We start from the raw sequence: 14,256 nt of genomic DNA on the forward strand, positions 1-14,256 counted from the left end.
AGAACCTCTCAAATGTTGTGTCAGATTTTCTTTTTTTTCAACCATGAATTCTTGTTCTGCAGGTGTCAGAGACTCAGTGTCCCACACAAATCAACCAGGCAACCCCTCTCAGACAGCTGAGCCTCCTGTCCTGCTGGACCTTCCTGAAAACAGATCCACTGTCCCGTAAGTAGAGGGTATTCTCCATCTTTCATGTGCAAGAAAAATAGATCTTGTGAAAGAAATATAGATATATAGACTATAGCACTACAATTTGGGGAAACAAGTTGTAATGCAGTAGTCCTTAAAACATCCCCTTGAGCCTCTTCAACAATCCCCTAGTCTCTTTCTGGAGAACTCTTCTTAGATCAAATGCAGAAGGCTTGCATCATCAATCTTGTCAGATGTAGCAAATGTTTCCCGACCTTCTGACATTCAGTCAGGAAATCCTATTTGACATGACATTGCCCAGGAAGTGCAGCAAAGAGGAATGTCAGTAAAAGTCAGTCAGCCCAGTACAAGTTTGGCACCAGTATGTGCAGCTAGTGCAGCTGTTTGTTTAGTCTCAGGTTTAAGTTAGCAAATGTAAAAATGAACATGAGCATCTGCAAAAGAGGTTTAATGTTCACTATGCTTTTTTCTTTTTGTGTGTGTGTGTGTGTGTGTGTGTTTTCGTGGCAATAACATTCATGAGTCTTGTACAGGTGGTTTTAGTTTTACAGTTATTGCACACATTACAAGGATCGTTTTGTTTTCTAATGGTTCCCTGTACATTTTACAACAATAATGTTGTGGTTGTTTTATGATTATTATTTATTATTATTACTTTTCGTCTTCCTGGAACACAATACAATAAATTTACTCAAGAATACCAAAGATTCATTGAATTGGTTTTTGCAGTTTGATATGAATTCCTGTGATGCCAGCCAAGCAAATTAGCAACAAGTCATAGAGTGAGCTTGGGAGCTTGCCCATCTAATTAAATAACTCCCTAAAGACAGCCGGGCAGCGATCAGCCTGGAATGCTATGAAGGATTTCAAGCATAATTAGACTGAATTTTGTTCATTTTCGAATTTTGGGCGCCATACACATACACCCAAACAACCATGCTCAAACCTTAAAGGAGCCCACAAAAGAGATTCAACAATACAAAAGTTTCCATTATCACAGTCTCCAATGCCTGGTGGTGTCACAAAGCTCTCACACACGTGAAATCGCATTTACAAACATAAACAGTAAGGCAGAGTTGAGAAGTACTTAAAAAAGCAGTTGGGTAACTTCTTAACCACCAGTGATTCCCAGTCTCAGACCATCACTGGTTTCATTATCCATTTCCTGCTAACTATATCAGGCCACGATGAGCAAGAAAGCTAGATTAGACCTGACAAGAGCACCAATCCGACCACTAGGCAGTGATGTACTTTTAATAGAGCTCTGAATAGAGAGCCTTGTTGGTAAAATAAGGTCTGGCAGGCTCCCACTCTCAGGCCTGTGGTGCTAATAGCTTCATCATTGGCAGGCAGGCCACGTCAGTGCTTTAAATCACTTTTAAAACCTCGGGGATAAACGCACCCAGGGAACTCACAGTGTCTGCCTGATAGGTTCTCCTCTTTTGTTTAGCCTGCCGTCACTAATTCATGCACAGGCACATGGTACCAGTGGATGACAGGAATTGCTTGCAGAAATTCTGGGTGTATGAGAGGATGTTAAATGATTAGCATAAATGTTCTTAAAAGCAATGGAACAAGATCATTAGTGATGGTTAAAGATTTTATGTGTTATGAATGTCCACCTTTACTTAAGGGGTTCTTACCCCTCTCTCTCTCTCTCTCTCTCCCCACACACACACACACACACACCTTTATAATGTTTCCTTCTCCCACTTTGTTCTCATGTCTCTCAGGCTGGCACGAGATGCCCCAGACAGATGCACCAGTCACTTTGATGCAGTGGCCCAGATACGAGGGGAGGCCTTCTTTTTCAAAGGTGCGATGACGCTTAGCAACAAAGACAAAGCCGTGTGGGAAAAATAACAAGGACTAAACTAAATGAGCAGAGGAAGACGAACGAGCTAAATTAAAGGAGAGCATAAAGAAAAAAAGTTGAGAATGAGAGTGGTGGAAGGTAGCTATCGATGCCCGACTGAGACAGCTGAGCTGCTGAAAGACTGCAGTCCAAATATTACATCAGGCTTTCATGCTTGCCCCCTGGAGGAATGACCATGAGCTCCCCACTGTCCAGGGAATGACAAGAAACAGACTCATTCTTTAAGCAGTAGAAGTGTTAGTGAAGTGTGTTGAACTTTAGCTGACATTTCTACACACCAACCTTTTTAAACTCTCCTCTTTTTAATGTAACTTACAAAGACATTAAATGTTTATGAATCCTTGCCACACTTATTTTGTCTTATGAATGTCAGCAAATAATGTTTTTCTTGCTGTTCCAACTAGCTTTAGAAATATGGAGTCTTCCTACTGCAAATTTCAGACCTCAGAACTGCTCCTTCTGGCAAGTCTGCAAAATGTCAGACATAGTCTAGTACCCAAATTTAAAGCTGGCCTTCTGCCTACTCTGGGAGTACATGAGTAAAAGGTGCAGGTGACAAAAGACAAACTTTAGAAGAGAGGATTTGTGCTGTTGGAGTAAAACAAATAATTTATTTGTTATTATATGAAACTATTACACATTTCTACCTAAACGTGCAATTTGAAACACAATCTATTTTATTATTACAGTTTGTGTATTTAGTTACCAAAGTGATGTACAGATCGACTGTGCTGTCTCTTTTTTCTTAGGGAAATATTTCTGGCGACTAACAAGAGAGAAACACCTGGTGTCTCTGCACCCAGCTCAAATCCATCGCTTCTGGAGGGGCTTGCCAACTAATTTGGACGGCGTGGATGCTGTGTACGAGAGGCCCGGGGACCACAAGATAGTATTTTTTAAAGGTGCAGTAACAAAACAGTTGCATTCAAAGACGTAATTAACTGGTAAAGAAGAAAAAGAGATGGCGAAGTGGAGGGAGTATTAAAGGAGGAAAAATAATAAGACGACAAAGTAGTTGTCTGGTTAAGGAGCTTCCAAATCAAAGGATTTCCCCCTCTTACTTCCCTTCTTTTATAATTTAACTATAAACCAGACTCTGGGTCTGGAGCAGGTCCTGCATTTTTAGCAGCCACTATACGGCCTTGGCAGGAGAGTGCGAATAGACGTGATTTTCAGGTGCCCGCAATCTTTAACGCTGTGCCATTTTTGTCTTTCTAAATACCAGAGTAGTTTGAACAAAATTAAGCGGAAAAAAAAGGTGTTGATTTAAGGGTAAAATTGATATTTGAATTTGTATACTTTACATATCTCTTGAGTCTCTTATTGTCTCAAATCCACTTTATTTCCTTAATCTGCTGTGTGTTGTGTTTGAAGTCTGTGTGCTTCTCTGTATTCACCTTTTTTTAGGTCTGAAATATTGGATATTTAAAGACAATATCGTGGAGGAGGGTTACCCTCGTCCAATCAGTGACTTTGGCCTACCCATGGAGGGTGTGGACGCAGCCTTTGTTTGGCTACACAATGAGAAAACCTACTTCTTTAAGGACAACCACTACTGGCGCTACGATGACCACCTGAGGCGAATGGACTTGGGTTACCCTAAAGATAGCACCCTCTGGAAAGGGCTGCCATCCCAACTGGATGATGCCATGAGGTGGTCCGATGGTGAGTCATGTTAAGGATGTATCCCCTCTAGTGTTTTATAGTTCTTCCTTCTTATGGGCCTTAACCTTAACACAAAGGTGGTTTGAATCTAAACGTAATCAATGAAAGAGCCTAAAGCCCCTTCTGTCCATGGTATATAAGACATTTCAGATGAGAATTTTTTTTTATCATTCAAGCATTTCTTTTGTATGCCCCATTTTCTGTTCATATGTTTCATTTTAGCTTATTTAATTTAGACAGTCCTTCCTTACAAACACAATATTTTAGTGTAGCTGCATTGTTCAGATTTAAGGTACATTTGCATAGTTTTTTTTTTTTTTTTGTGGGGGGGATGTGTGTCAATATTTTTTTTATTTATCATTATTTATATAACGCTATCTGTTATTTTGTCACAACACAAACAGGCACACACTTTTGGCCAACACTCCACTTCACATCCACAGAGTCAAACACTTTCAAACCTTGGAGCTCGCCCAGTGTAATCATACTGTGCAGCTCCATTCCACCAGCTGAGTATTGAGGTCACAGTGGTTACCCCCATCAGAACATTATAGCTCCAGTCATCTGATCACATGAAAATTAGAGGACTTTAATGGTTTAACACCCTTTGATTAAGAATGGAGTCAATTCTTTTCTGTTAGGCTTACTTAATCCCTCCCATAAAACCCTAAACACAAGCCACTTGGTCCTAAAATCTTAGGTCACTGGGAGCCAGGATGTCCTTAGTCTTGTCTGCAGTGGTCAGATATTTTGGGGTCTGTGTTCTATCTGCTGAGCTCGTAGACTCCCCAATCTCAAAGCTCTTTAATGAATATAACAGCATGTATGTGTGAGAGATAGAGAGAGTGGAGACCAGTCAATTGCACGGTTCTCACCCAGCTTCACCCCCGGCCATTATCACCACAGAGCCTGGGAGGGTAAACCTGCATGCACAAATGAACATAGACCATGGGGCCTGGGAACTGGAGCCACATCAAAGCCTATTCTGTATTTGCTTCACCAGCTCTGTATGAAAAGACAGAAAAAAAGAGAGAGACAGGGACAGAAAGAGTGATATGGCAGCTGGATGAAAAGAGGAGATACAATGACAACTGTTTTATGAAAAAGAAAAAGACAGGGTGTATGGGTGACAAGTGGAAGAGAAGGGGAATCGAGACGAGAAAGAGATACTAGGAAACATGAGAATGAAGAAATTAAATACAATGGATAAAAAGGAAGAGATGTTAAGGGAGATGATCTGACTCAGAGAACAGACAAGAAATTTTGGGGAACGTCAAAAGGAGTTAAACCGTACGCTATGAAGTGACTATGAAGGCAAAGCATTATGTAATGATGATTAGACTAACATTAAAGAACAGGGAACAGTTAAGTTCTGTCTGGTCTAACATACATTTATTAAATTAGCAAGTCTTTGTAACACAGCACTGATATAAAAATGCAGTTTGACCATGGGTTGGGTTGACGAATCCCACCGAAGGAGATGACACTCCCACCTCTGTGAGAAAGTCAGATATTTGATATACACTTTTGGTTAGATGACCGAAGAATTTGAATGTGTTTTTTCAGGTACCGTTGGACACCTCAAAGACATGTCTTACATGGTGTCACTTCACCATCTTCCCCATCTGTCTCTAAATGTGGACTTTCGTCTGACTGTATACTACCTCAATTCCCAAGACAATTTGAACGTCTGCCACATCAAAGTTGCTAGCTAACAGGCATTGTCTCTGTCGTGCAAACAATGCCAAAACCATCACCATGTGGTGCTGCCTTACAAAGGTTGTGCTTGTTTCTTAGATATCTCCAAGATTAGGTTGTTTGGCCATGGTGGGGGAAAAGGGTGAAATGAGGGAAAATATCATCTTGCAGGAATGATTTAACATTCCACACACTCTGAAATATTCTAAAAGGTCTATTCCATGTTAGGTGAATGCACCTATGTCTCAGAGAGAATTTAATTTTAATATTTATGATGTCCTTGAATGCTTTTACCCCCCACTTAAAAATTAGGGATACTACATGGCCGATATTTAAAAAAGATAAAATATGATATATATATATATATATATATATATATATATATATGATCAAGCATACATGATAGAATGCAGTCAGCACATACAGAAGTAGAATGTGCATTATAATCTAAACTGGCTCAGCATATCTATGCCTTCTAGATATCATAAAAATAATGATCTTACAATTTATTGATTTTTTTTTTTTTTCCAGAGACCAGAGAACTGTCATGTAAGATCCAGCACTGTTTTGGTGCAACCACAATACATTAGAAACTTACTGACATGTATTATTAAAAAAAAAAAAAAAAAAAAGTCATAAAGAAACACATTATTCTCTTGTTTTAGTAAGATTATTCTCACTATTCTACAAAGGAAACTATGCAGTGTATATGTTATTGTAAATTGTTCTTACACCTTATATGTAGAGCTGCAGAGTGACTAACCGTGATAAGATCAAAGTGTTGCTGGTTGAGATTTCTCATGTGATTTACTGAGAACAAAGATTCCCCCTTTAAATTACTAATTTATAAGTTTTCAGTTTGACTCTTTTTAGATCAGTTTCTTATAGAAACTAAGTCCAGTTAACCTAACCCTATGTTTTGGCTGCTAAATTAGCACACAGTGTCGGTAAACATACATAATGATAAAAACTACTTTCAGAAGTTTATAAAAAAAGATCAAATTATGCAAGCTTATAAAATCCATAAGGCTATGCGAAATGCAAACATTTCCGAATGGTCCGGGATTTAATCAGAGAAGCTAAAGAAAAGCAGTTTTTGGCCAGAACTGGGGGATATGAAAATGTATTCTCCAACTTTTGACAGTTCTAGGACTTTTGCTCTTTGAAAAAAAGAAAAATACAAGTTTAAAGGAAAAAAATAAATAAATGGTCTTTCAATCCTACACAGCTGGACTTCAAACAATATTGATATGGTTAAGAAGGATGACCTTGTTTGTGTAAAAAGTGAATACAATATTGTTACATAAACGGAGAGCTTTTTGAGACAAGTCGATGTCATAGATGATAGTCAGATACACAGAAGAACATATGTGTGTAATGAAGGCTAGCCGCAAATTCAACATGGCAGACTCACCAGGTGTTGGCAATCGCTCATCAACCATCCAGATCCACATATAAGGCGCTCCTGCATGGGGCTTTACCGGTTCATCGGCAAGCTGCATCCCACCACCTCCCCATCTCCACCCGATGTCTCAAGTCGACATCTCCTTCCTTTGTATGACTCCGCCACCAGGTTCGGATCCCAAGGGGGGAAGATATTCAGCATCTATCTCCCTATGCCGGACTTGCAAGCTCACAGCGGTTCAGCTTGCATGTTCTCCGCCGGGGCCCGAGCACCAAAGAAATATTGACAATAAACCTTGAAATTGTCTCCTATCTCTCCGTGTGAGTCTCTCCAGGTTGAATTTGCATCATACAAAGTCCCCAATTTTTATTTCTAAATGCTGCAGCCCAGTTTGAATACATACTAAGCCACATCAATCACAGGTAAAGTGAATTGCTTTCATACAGTAGTTTGTCCTTACTTCTATTTCCACTGTAATAACCAAGGGCTAAATAAAGTACTGGGGAGACATTTAATTTGAAAGAAGACTTTGGGGCAAAAACAACTGGGGACTTTCAGTCGACATTGGGCAAACGGCACGTGTAAAGGTGAAAACATCACTGCATAATTCCTAATACATTAGGCAGCAAGTGAGCAGTCAAGGTAAAATCAGTTCAATTTAAGTCAGTCTTTGATAAGATGTGTTGGAACTATGATGAATGCGCAATAAGGATCAGAGCAACTTTGACAGCTGGTTTTGTGAGGTGTAGCTATTGAAAGCTGTCAGAAAGAACAACAGCTAGATTGGCAACAAGATAATGAGCAAGCAAGGCTCATAGAGACACAAAATCCCTTCATAATATCCCATTGTATTGCCATAACAGTTCGTATTAGCATACCAAGGGCTTGTGTAGAAGCTTATGGTGGTTCAAAAACTTGCATTTTTGTGGGAATTTTATTTCATTACAGTACAAGTTTATTTGTCATTAGCTCAAGGGTCCCTCTGTAACCTCATGACAACTCCCCTGTCATCTCACCACTCTACAAAAAGTTTCACCCAACACAAAATTCTATATGTTCTTGTAGAATTACTGTTTTTTCATGTCTCGCCATAACATAATCATATCAGCGGAGGAATTCAGACTTGACACCAGACTTTCGACGTTATCAAGATCAAGATTATGAACAGGAAATGGACTTCTGTGTTCCACAGATCGTCACAATGATCTATTCTGCCAATCTTCCTTCTAATTTAAACCAATGTAAACCAAGGCAACATTCAAGTAAGGAATTTGTTTCACCTTACTTTGCAGTGAAATTGGGTGTGTTGTATTTTTGCTATTCAATATCATGGAAAAAGCATCAGAATATAAATCAAGGACATCAGCTCTTACTCAACTGAATAGCTGAAAAACTACTCACTCAAGAGCTACAGAGTTAAAGACCTTGGAGCTCTTCTGTGTAAGCTCCAAAGCCATTATCAGCGAGAGGACATTCTTCACTTTGCTCTGTCTCTTGTTTAGTTCTCGCCTCTTATTTGTTAGCAATGAGCCTCGGTTTTACCACGTTTACTTTTTTCACTGCATGTCAGTCTCTGTCCCCAGTTAATGAAGTAAATTAATAGGATTCAGGTGGATGGCCTTGGACAAGGCAGTTACTTTCCATCCATCAATTTTCTATAGATAGGCTGGAGCCCATCCCAGCGGTCATTGGGCGAGAGGCGGGGTACACCCTGGACAGGTCGCCAGTCCATCACAGGGCCACACAGAGACAAACAACCACACACACACTCACACTCACTCCTAGGTAGTGCTGGGCGGTATGACCAAAAATACATATCATGGTATTTTTTCACGGTACACGGTTTCACGGTATATCACGGTATTTTTTTTTCATGCATAATTAGGTGTTCACAGCATTTTCTACAGATTGAGAACAGAATTAAAAATAAAAATAAAAATTCTTCAAAATAATTCCTTTGTTAATAATTGGTCACACAGAACTTTATTGTATTAATATTCACATCTTCATTGTAAACAAATTAATAACATAGCTAATTACACTGGTCGGACTGTTCAGCTCTGTTTCAGACTGATTCCTCCGGTTCAGGCTGGTCCTCGATCATCATCAACACGCACGTCTCTTTTTCAATCGCGGAAAATATTTTTCAATACTCATCTGGATTGAAGCAGCAAACATTCAGTGTAAGAGTTTAAAAAAACTACTTTATTTGATTCACAGCTGCCAGTGTTTAGACCTCGACAACCCAACTACATTTTTTTTTTTTTTTTTACGGCAAACTTGCGACTAGTTAACTTTATAAAGAAGGCGTAATCGCTTGTTTGCTATGGGTCGGGACGGGACAACATTGTATTAAAAATATAAAATATTTTTATCGGACTTTTTAATGTGTGATTTTATAAAGTTGCACGTGATACCAACCTTTTGTGAATTTCACCAGCCGTCTTCTTTCGGTTGAGCTAATCTAACGCGACGCTGAAGCTAGCAAGCTTCCACGCTTCCAGGGATGATCATCTCGCTGATTGGAGACACACGCGGTGTGCACAGAGGGGAGGGGCTGTGTTTGTGTGTGTGTAGGCTATGCGAGAGAGACACATGACTGACAGAGACGGAGGGAGAGCAGGGAAAGGAAATGCAGCTTAACGAATACGAGTATTTTTTAAATGGCGTTAAAAATAGACAGTAAACATGCGTGTTTAGAAGCGCAACACTGAAAAGGGTCCAGTCTCAAACAATGTCGCGCGACGCAGCGTTCCCCCGTTGTGTAATCAAATACACCGGTATGGCGGTATATTAAAAATTCATATCATAATGAAATTATAAACCGGTATTCGGTGTGAACCGGTATACCGCCCAGCACTACTCCTAGGGACAATTTTAGAAACACCAATTAACTTAACATGCATGTTTTTGGACAGTGGGAGGAAGCCGGAGTACCCGGAGAGAACCCACGCATACACGGGGAGAACATGCAAACTCACAGAACTCACAGAAAGGCCCCAGCCAGGAGTAGAACCTGAAACTCTCTCGCTGTGAGGCGACAGTGCTAACCACCACACCACCGTGCAGCCCCATTTACTTTCCACTTAACTAATTTCATTTCCGACCATCAAAGACCATCAAAACTCTTTCAATGTAGAATTCAGTGGCTTCATTATTCACTGTCAAGTCTGCGACTTAACGCTGCAGATTTTTTTATTTCTGTTTGTCTCAAATGAATGAAATATTTTTTATAGTAGGATCAGAACCTATGTTTGACCTACTACAAGAGTAAAGAGCATGTGATAAATGGATTGCCCTCAGCTTTCACATCATCTGATAGTGGCTCACAACCAGGTGGCATTTTTATCAGGTATACAAAGTGCCGAAGCCCATTTGTTATATTGATGGCTCTAATTAACTGAAGTGCCCCAGAGTGAAAGGACAGGCAGAGTGGCTTGCACGGCCACAAGTGACACAGCGCAGTTACGAGGGAAAAATGTCCATGAGGGTCTTCTTTGTTCTGTACTGGCCAACGCACTCAAAAATAACGTTTTTGAAATGACCCAAATCCCTTTTTCATAAGTCATTGTGTTCTTCAGACAAGATGTAAATATATTGGAGTGTTATTTCAATCAGAATATATTCACATTCTATCATGCATGCATGTTTGTCTTACATGTCCTAATTAAGGGTTCTTTGTACACGCTCCTACTGGTGCTCAATTATCCACTGTCTTTCACTGTGGGTGCTCAATCTTGCAGCTATAAATAGCCAAGTTTTTGGCAACAGCTTAACTGTTTTGCTCAATATCCACATCTAAAATCAGGTATCGTACCTAAGATTTGTTTCAGATTAATTGTCCTTCTGCCTGGTTGAATCACAAGCTAACCATGACACTACCTAGCAATGACATCAAAATAAAAGCCTGTGACACACATTGTTTTTAACACAGGTGCATGCTGGCTTGACTATTGTTGCTCCCGTGTTTTTTTATTTATTTCACATATTAATAAATTGTCCCCCCCCTCTGACCAATGTAATTGCGGGCCAAGTTATAGTACCCTGTGTCTGCAGGAAGTGTCAGGGGTGAATGAACATACTAGGTCTCACAGTTTTTTCCCTTACCACAGGGAGTATCTTTCTGATACAATAAGTTTCAACACATTTGCGAATTATCAGACATATCCTGTTTTTGTTTCCCTCATATCTCTATCCTAGCAGTTCAGTCGCATCGAAATGTGTTCTTAAGAAGACAAAGCTTGAGTGCTGTGTTAGGGCGCATACTAGATTGTGTACTGATGCAAATGCTCCTTTCCAACATTTGTTGGTGGAGATGCAGCTGTTATATTTAAAAAAAAAAAAAACACATTGACATGCATCCTTGCTCTGTAATCCCAGCCTTTCTCCAATTATTCCCACTGTGTCTCTGACAGGTGTCTTGTGGCGTATGAGTATGAAAATACTGAACATAAACTGTTTGCACTCTGGATCAATGATTCATGAAATGAAGGTCCTTCATTTTGTATCTGTTCAGTGCTTGTTGTGCACTCATGATGAGAGCGAATACATTTCTCCTCATTCTGTGTTTAATAAAGTTTATTATGTAGTCCTTACCCTCTACCCTCTGTCTCTAAAGGTTCATCGTATTTCTTCAAGGGGAAGGAGTACTGGAGGGTGCCTGGCAGTGACATGGAGGTGGAAGCAGGATACCCCCGCCTCATTGCGAAAGACTGGCTGCTCTGCACTGAGATGCAGTCGGACTCTCCGGACACAGAAGCCAAAAGCACGGAGACGAGAGTCAACGTGCACCGCCACCCAGACCATGCCGAGAATGGATACGAGGTGTGCTCCTGCACTTCAGACAATGCCTCGCCTTTAGGGGCCCGCCCCTCCCCATCTCCCATCTGGCTGCTGCCCCCTCTTTGGACGCTCTCAGTGGCTCTCTGCTGTGGACTGCTATGATGCTAAAGCATGGGGCAGGATTCTGTACAGTGGACAAACCAACAACTGGAAAATGTTGATATTATACAATTTTGTATCTTTTTGCTCTGATTCTACGGTTATTTATTCAACGTGATATTTTCGGGGCGCTGCCAACAAAAGTACAGGCACCATCCAAATTTGATTTTTACTTTTGAATGATCAAAAAGCTGCATCTCTGCAAGCAAAGCTGTAGCTGATTAGAAATGTATTTTCCACAGGGTGAAGCAGGTTAATGGCAACAAAGCCTCCCAAACACATTACTCAGACACATTGTGGGCAGGTGTAATTGTTAACTAAATGCCGACACACTTTTTATTACAGATACTTTATTACAGGATTGGGTCAGAAATTGGCTCGAAACTTGTTAGAAAAATGACCAAAAATCCTATTTTCTCCCTTACCTTAAGAGATTTTCAGGCACGTGGATGGTGAGACCCTATCCCTCCCCAACATGCTGGATATGAAATTAATTCCATCTCACAAATGAGTTGAAGGTTATCCTGGATAACTCACAGAGCTCATAGCAATGAGGTCCTCTTTTATGAGTATCTGAAATTAAAACTGTTTACAAAAAAAGCCATGGAATTATCCAGAGCAACATAGACTGTGCCACTGAATTTGAACCCAAAGTATTTTGTCAATGCTGTCAGCATAAATTTGATTTATTCTATTTTTTTTATTAGGGATACAAACATATATCCATTTGTGTGTGCTTGCTATGAGCATGAACGTTTGACTGCTCCCTCTCTTGTATGGATGACTAGGTGGGTGGACCAGCTTCCTTATTCAAATCTGTTGACTTCAGAGTGAAGAACTGCTGCTCATGATCCTCACCATCAAATGCAGGTTCATTTTAATGTTTATTTTGCATTGCTTTGATCAGGACATAGACTCTTTTTTGCGTGATGGGCAATTTCTGGTACCGCCTCCAGCTCCATCATCGTGGACTCTCGATTTATCCTTTCTGTAAAGATATATTTGCCGATATTTCAGTCGAAAGTTCTGCAATTATTGCATCACCAAGTGGACTGTGTATATTTTAATCTGTGTTTTTTAATGTAAAATATTTTTGTAGAAAAATAAAAAGAATAAACATGAATGAATTCATTGGCTTGTTACATGACAATTGTTATCAACAAAGTTATGTTGAGTACACACTCCTGTGACTATGTGGGCTAAGTGTGTAATGTTGTCGCGTTGCTGAAAGAAAGCCGAGGCTTTAAGGCAATTGAAGATAACGTGACAGCTTGCAGACACCAGCTGGGAGCAGCTCTCAATCTTTCTGATGTTCTTAGGCATGTTTTTTTGTCTCGTGATGGTCAACGCTGTTAATCAGGAATGCAAATCGCAGCATATCAATCACATCCCCGATCACTTTGACTGACTCTGCTGGCGGAGGATTATACAAGCGTGCTCATGCTTCTCAAAGAATAAGTATCAGACACAAAATGTCAGCTAGTCCAAAAATATTCCCCCGCTTAGACACTTCTATCTCAGAAATCAAAGTCAACAGGATGTCAGGCCTGTGTAGTCTTGGTAGACACGCACGCAGAAGAAAGTTTGTTAGAACCATCGCTGCATAACACATTCCACCAATGTCCTCATCATGCACAAACACAAAATGTGCACGCCGTGGAAAATGTCTGTGTTGCTGTTTGTTGGTGTGCTCTTCCCCAGAGCTACAGATGCAACCCCACCTATAAAATGCAGAGCCATAACTTTACTCTGTTTTGAGGTAAGATGAAGTTTAAAAGTTTAAAAAGTCACTCATTCATCACTTGTGCCAACGGCAGCATGTTTCCTTCCTTTCTTCGGATACACTCCACTGGTATTAATTAACCGGGGTGGTTCAGCAGCCACTAGGAGAGCACCTGCGCTCACAGGCAAATGCAGCAGGGATGGGTCACGATCTGTGTGTGTGTTGTGTCTAATAGGGTATAAATTAACAGACGAGTTGGGGACCAATTATATGTGTTCATTTTAGGAATTCTGGAATATTAATGAAAACATATTTCCTTTACAAAAGTCTTCATCCATGAAGAGTCTATCGTAGATATGTGGGGCTGTCACTTCTTGAGCGACTAGAAACAAAACTGTTTGCAAAGCTAATGGCTTGCATTGGACCAGCATAAGTGTGTATAAGGAGTGTATAGAAAATAGAGAAACAAGAAGAGAGAGAGTCAGCAGCAGTAATAGACGCAGAGGTTAGACACATACGCACAAGCTAACTGAAAATTGGTAGCCAAAGAACTAAACCAAAAACAAACATAGTAGAAAACAAACAAGTAGAGAGAAAGAAACTAAATGCCATCTCTGGAGAGACGGTGGCAAAGATAAGAAAGCAATCTAGCTGAAAGCAAATACAGTCCATGAGGAATATGTTTCCACACTACAGCTGTTGGTTCAGTGTGTTGAAGAACAGTTGTTTTTATTACAATTTGGACTTCATTTTAACATTCTTACAGTTGTACAGGCTAAAAACAAGGTGTCGAGCCAG

General features: G+C 40.1%; 1 protein-coding gene across 1 annotated transcript in view; it reads left to right on the forward strand.

Moving 5' to 3' along the window:
• The window catches only part of LOC142372481 (matrix metalloproteinase-17-like), a 72,843-nt gene extending 59,981 nt beyond the window's left edge, over positions 1–12,862 (forward strand). Inside the window, exons 6-10 of the mRNA XM_075455392.1 lie at positions 63–165; positions 1,884–1,966; positions 2,776–2,928; positions 3,434–3,691; positions 11,413–12,862. Coding sequence (XP_075311507.1) covers positions 63–165; positions 1,884–1,966; positions 2,776–2,928; positions 3,434–3,691; positions 11,413–11,738 — 923 coding nt within the window. The 3' untranslated portion in view covers positions 11,739–12,862. The remainder of the gene's footprint in view (positions 1–62; positions 166–1,883; positions 1,967–2,775; positions 2,929–3,433; positions 3,692–11,412) is intronic.
• Positions 12,863–14,256: the final 1,394 nt, after the last annotated feature.

This window comes from Odontesthes bonariensis, chromosome 22, assembly GCF_027942865.1.
Source record: "Odontesthes bonariensis isolate fOdoBon6 chromosome 22, fOdoBon6.hap1, whole genome shotgun sequence".
Lineage (NCBI taxonomy): Eukaryota > Metazoa > Chordata > Actinopteri > Atheriniformes > Atherinopsidae > Odontesthes > Odontesthes bonariensis.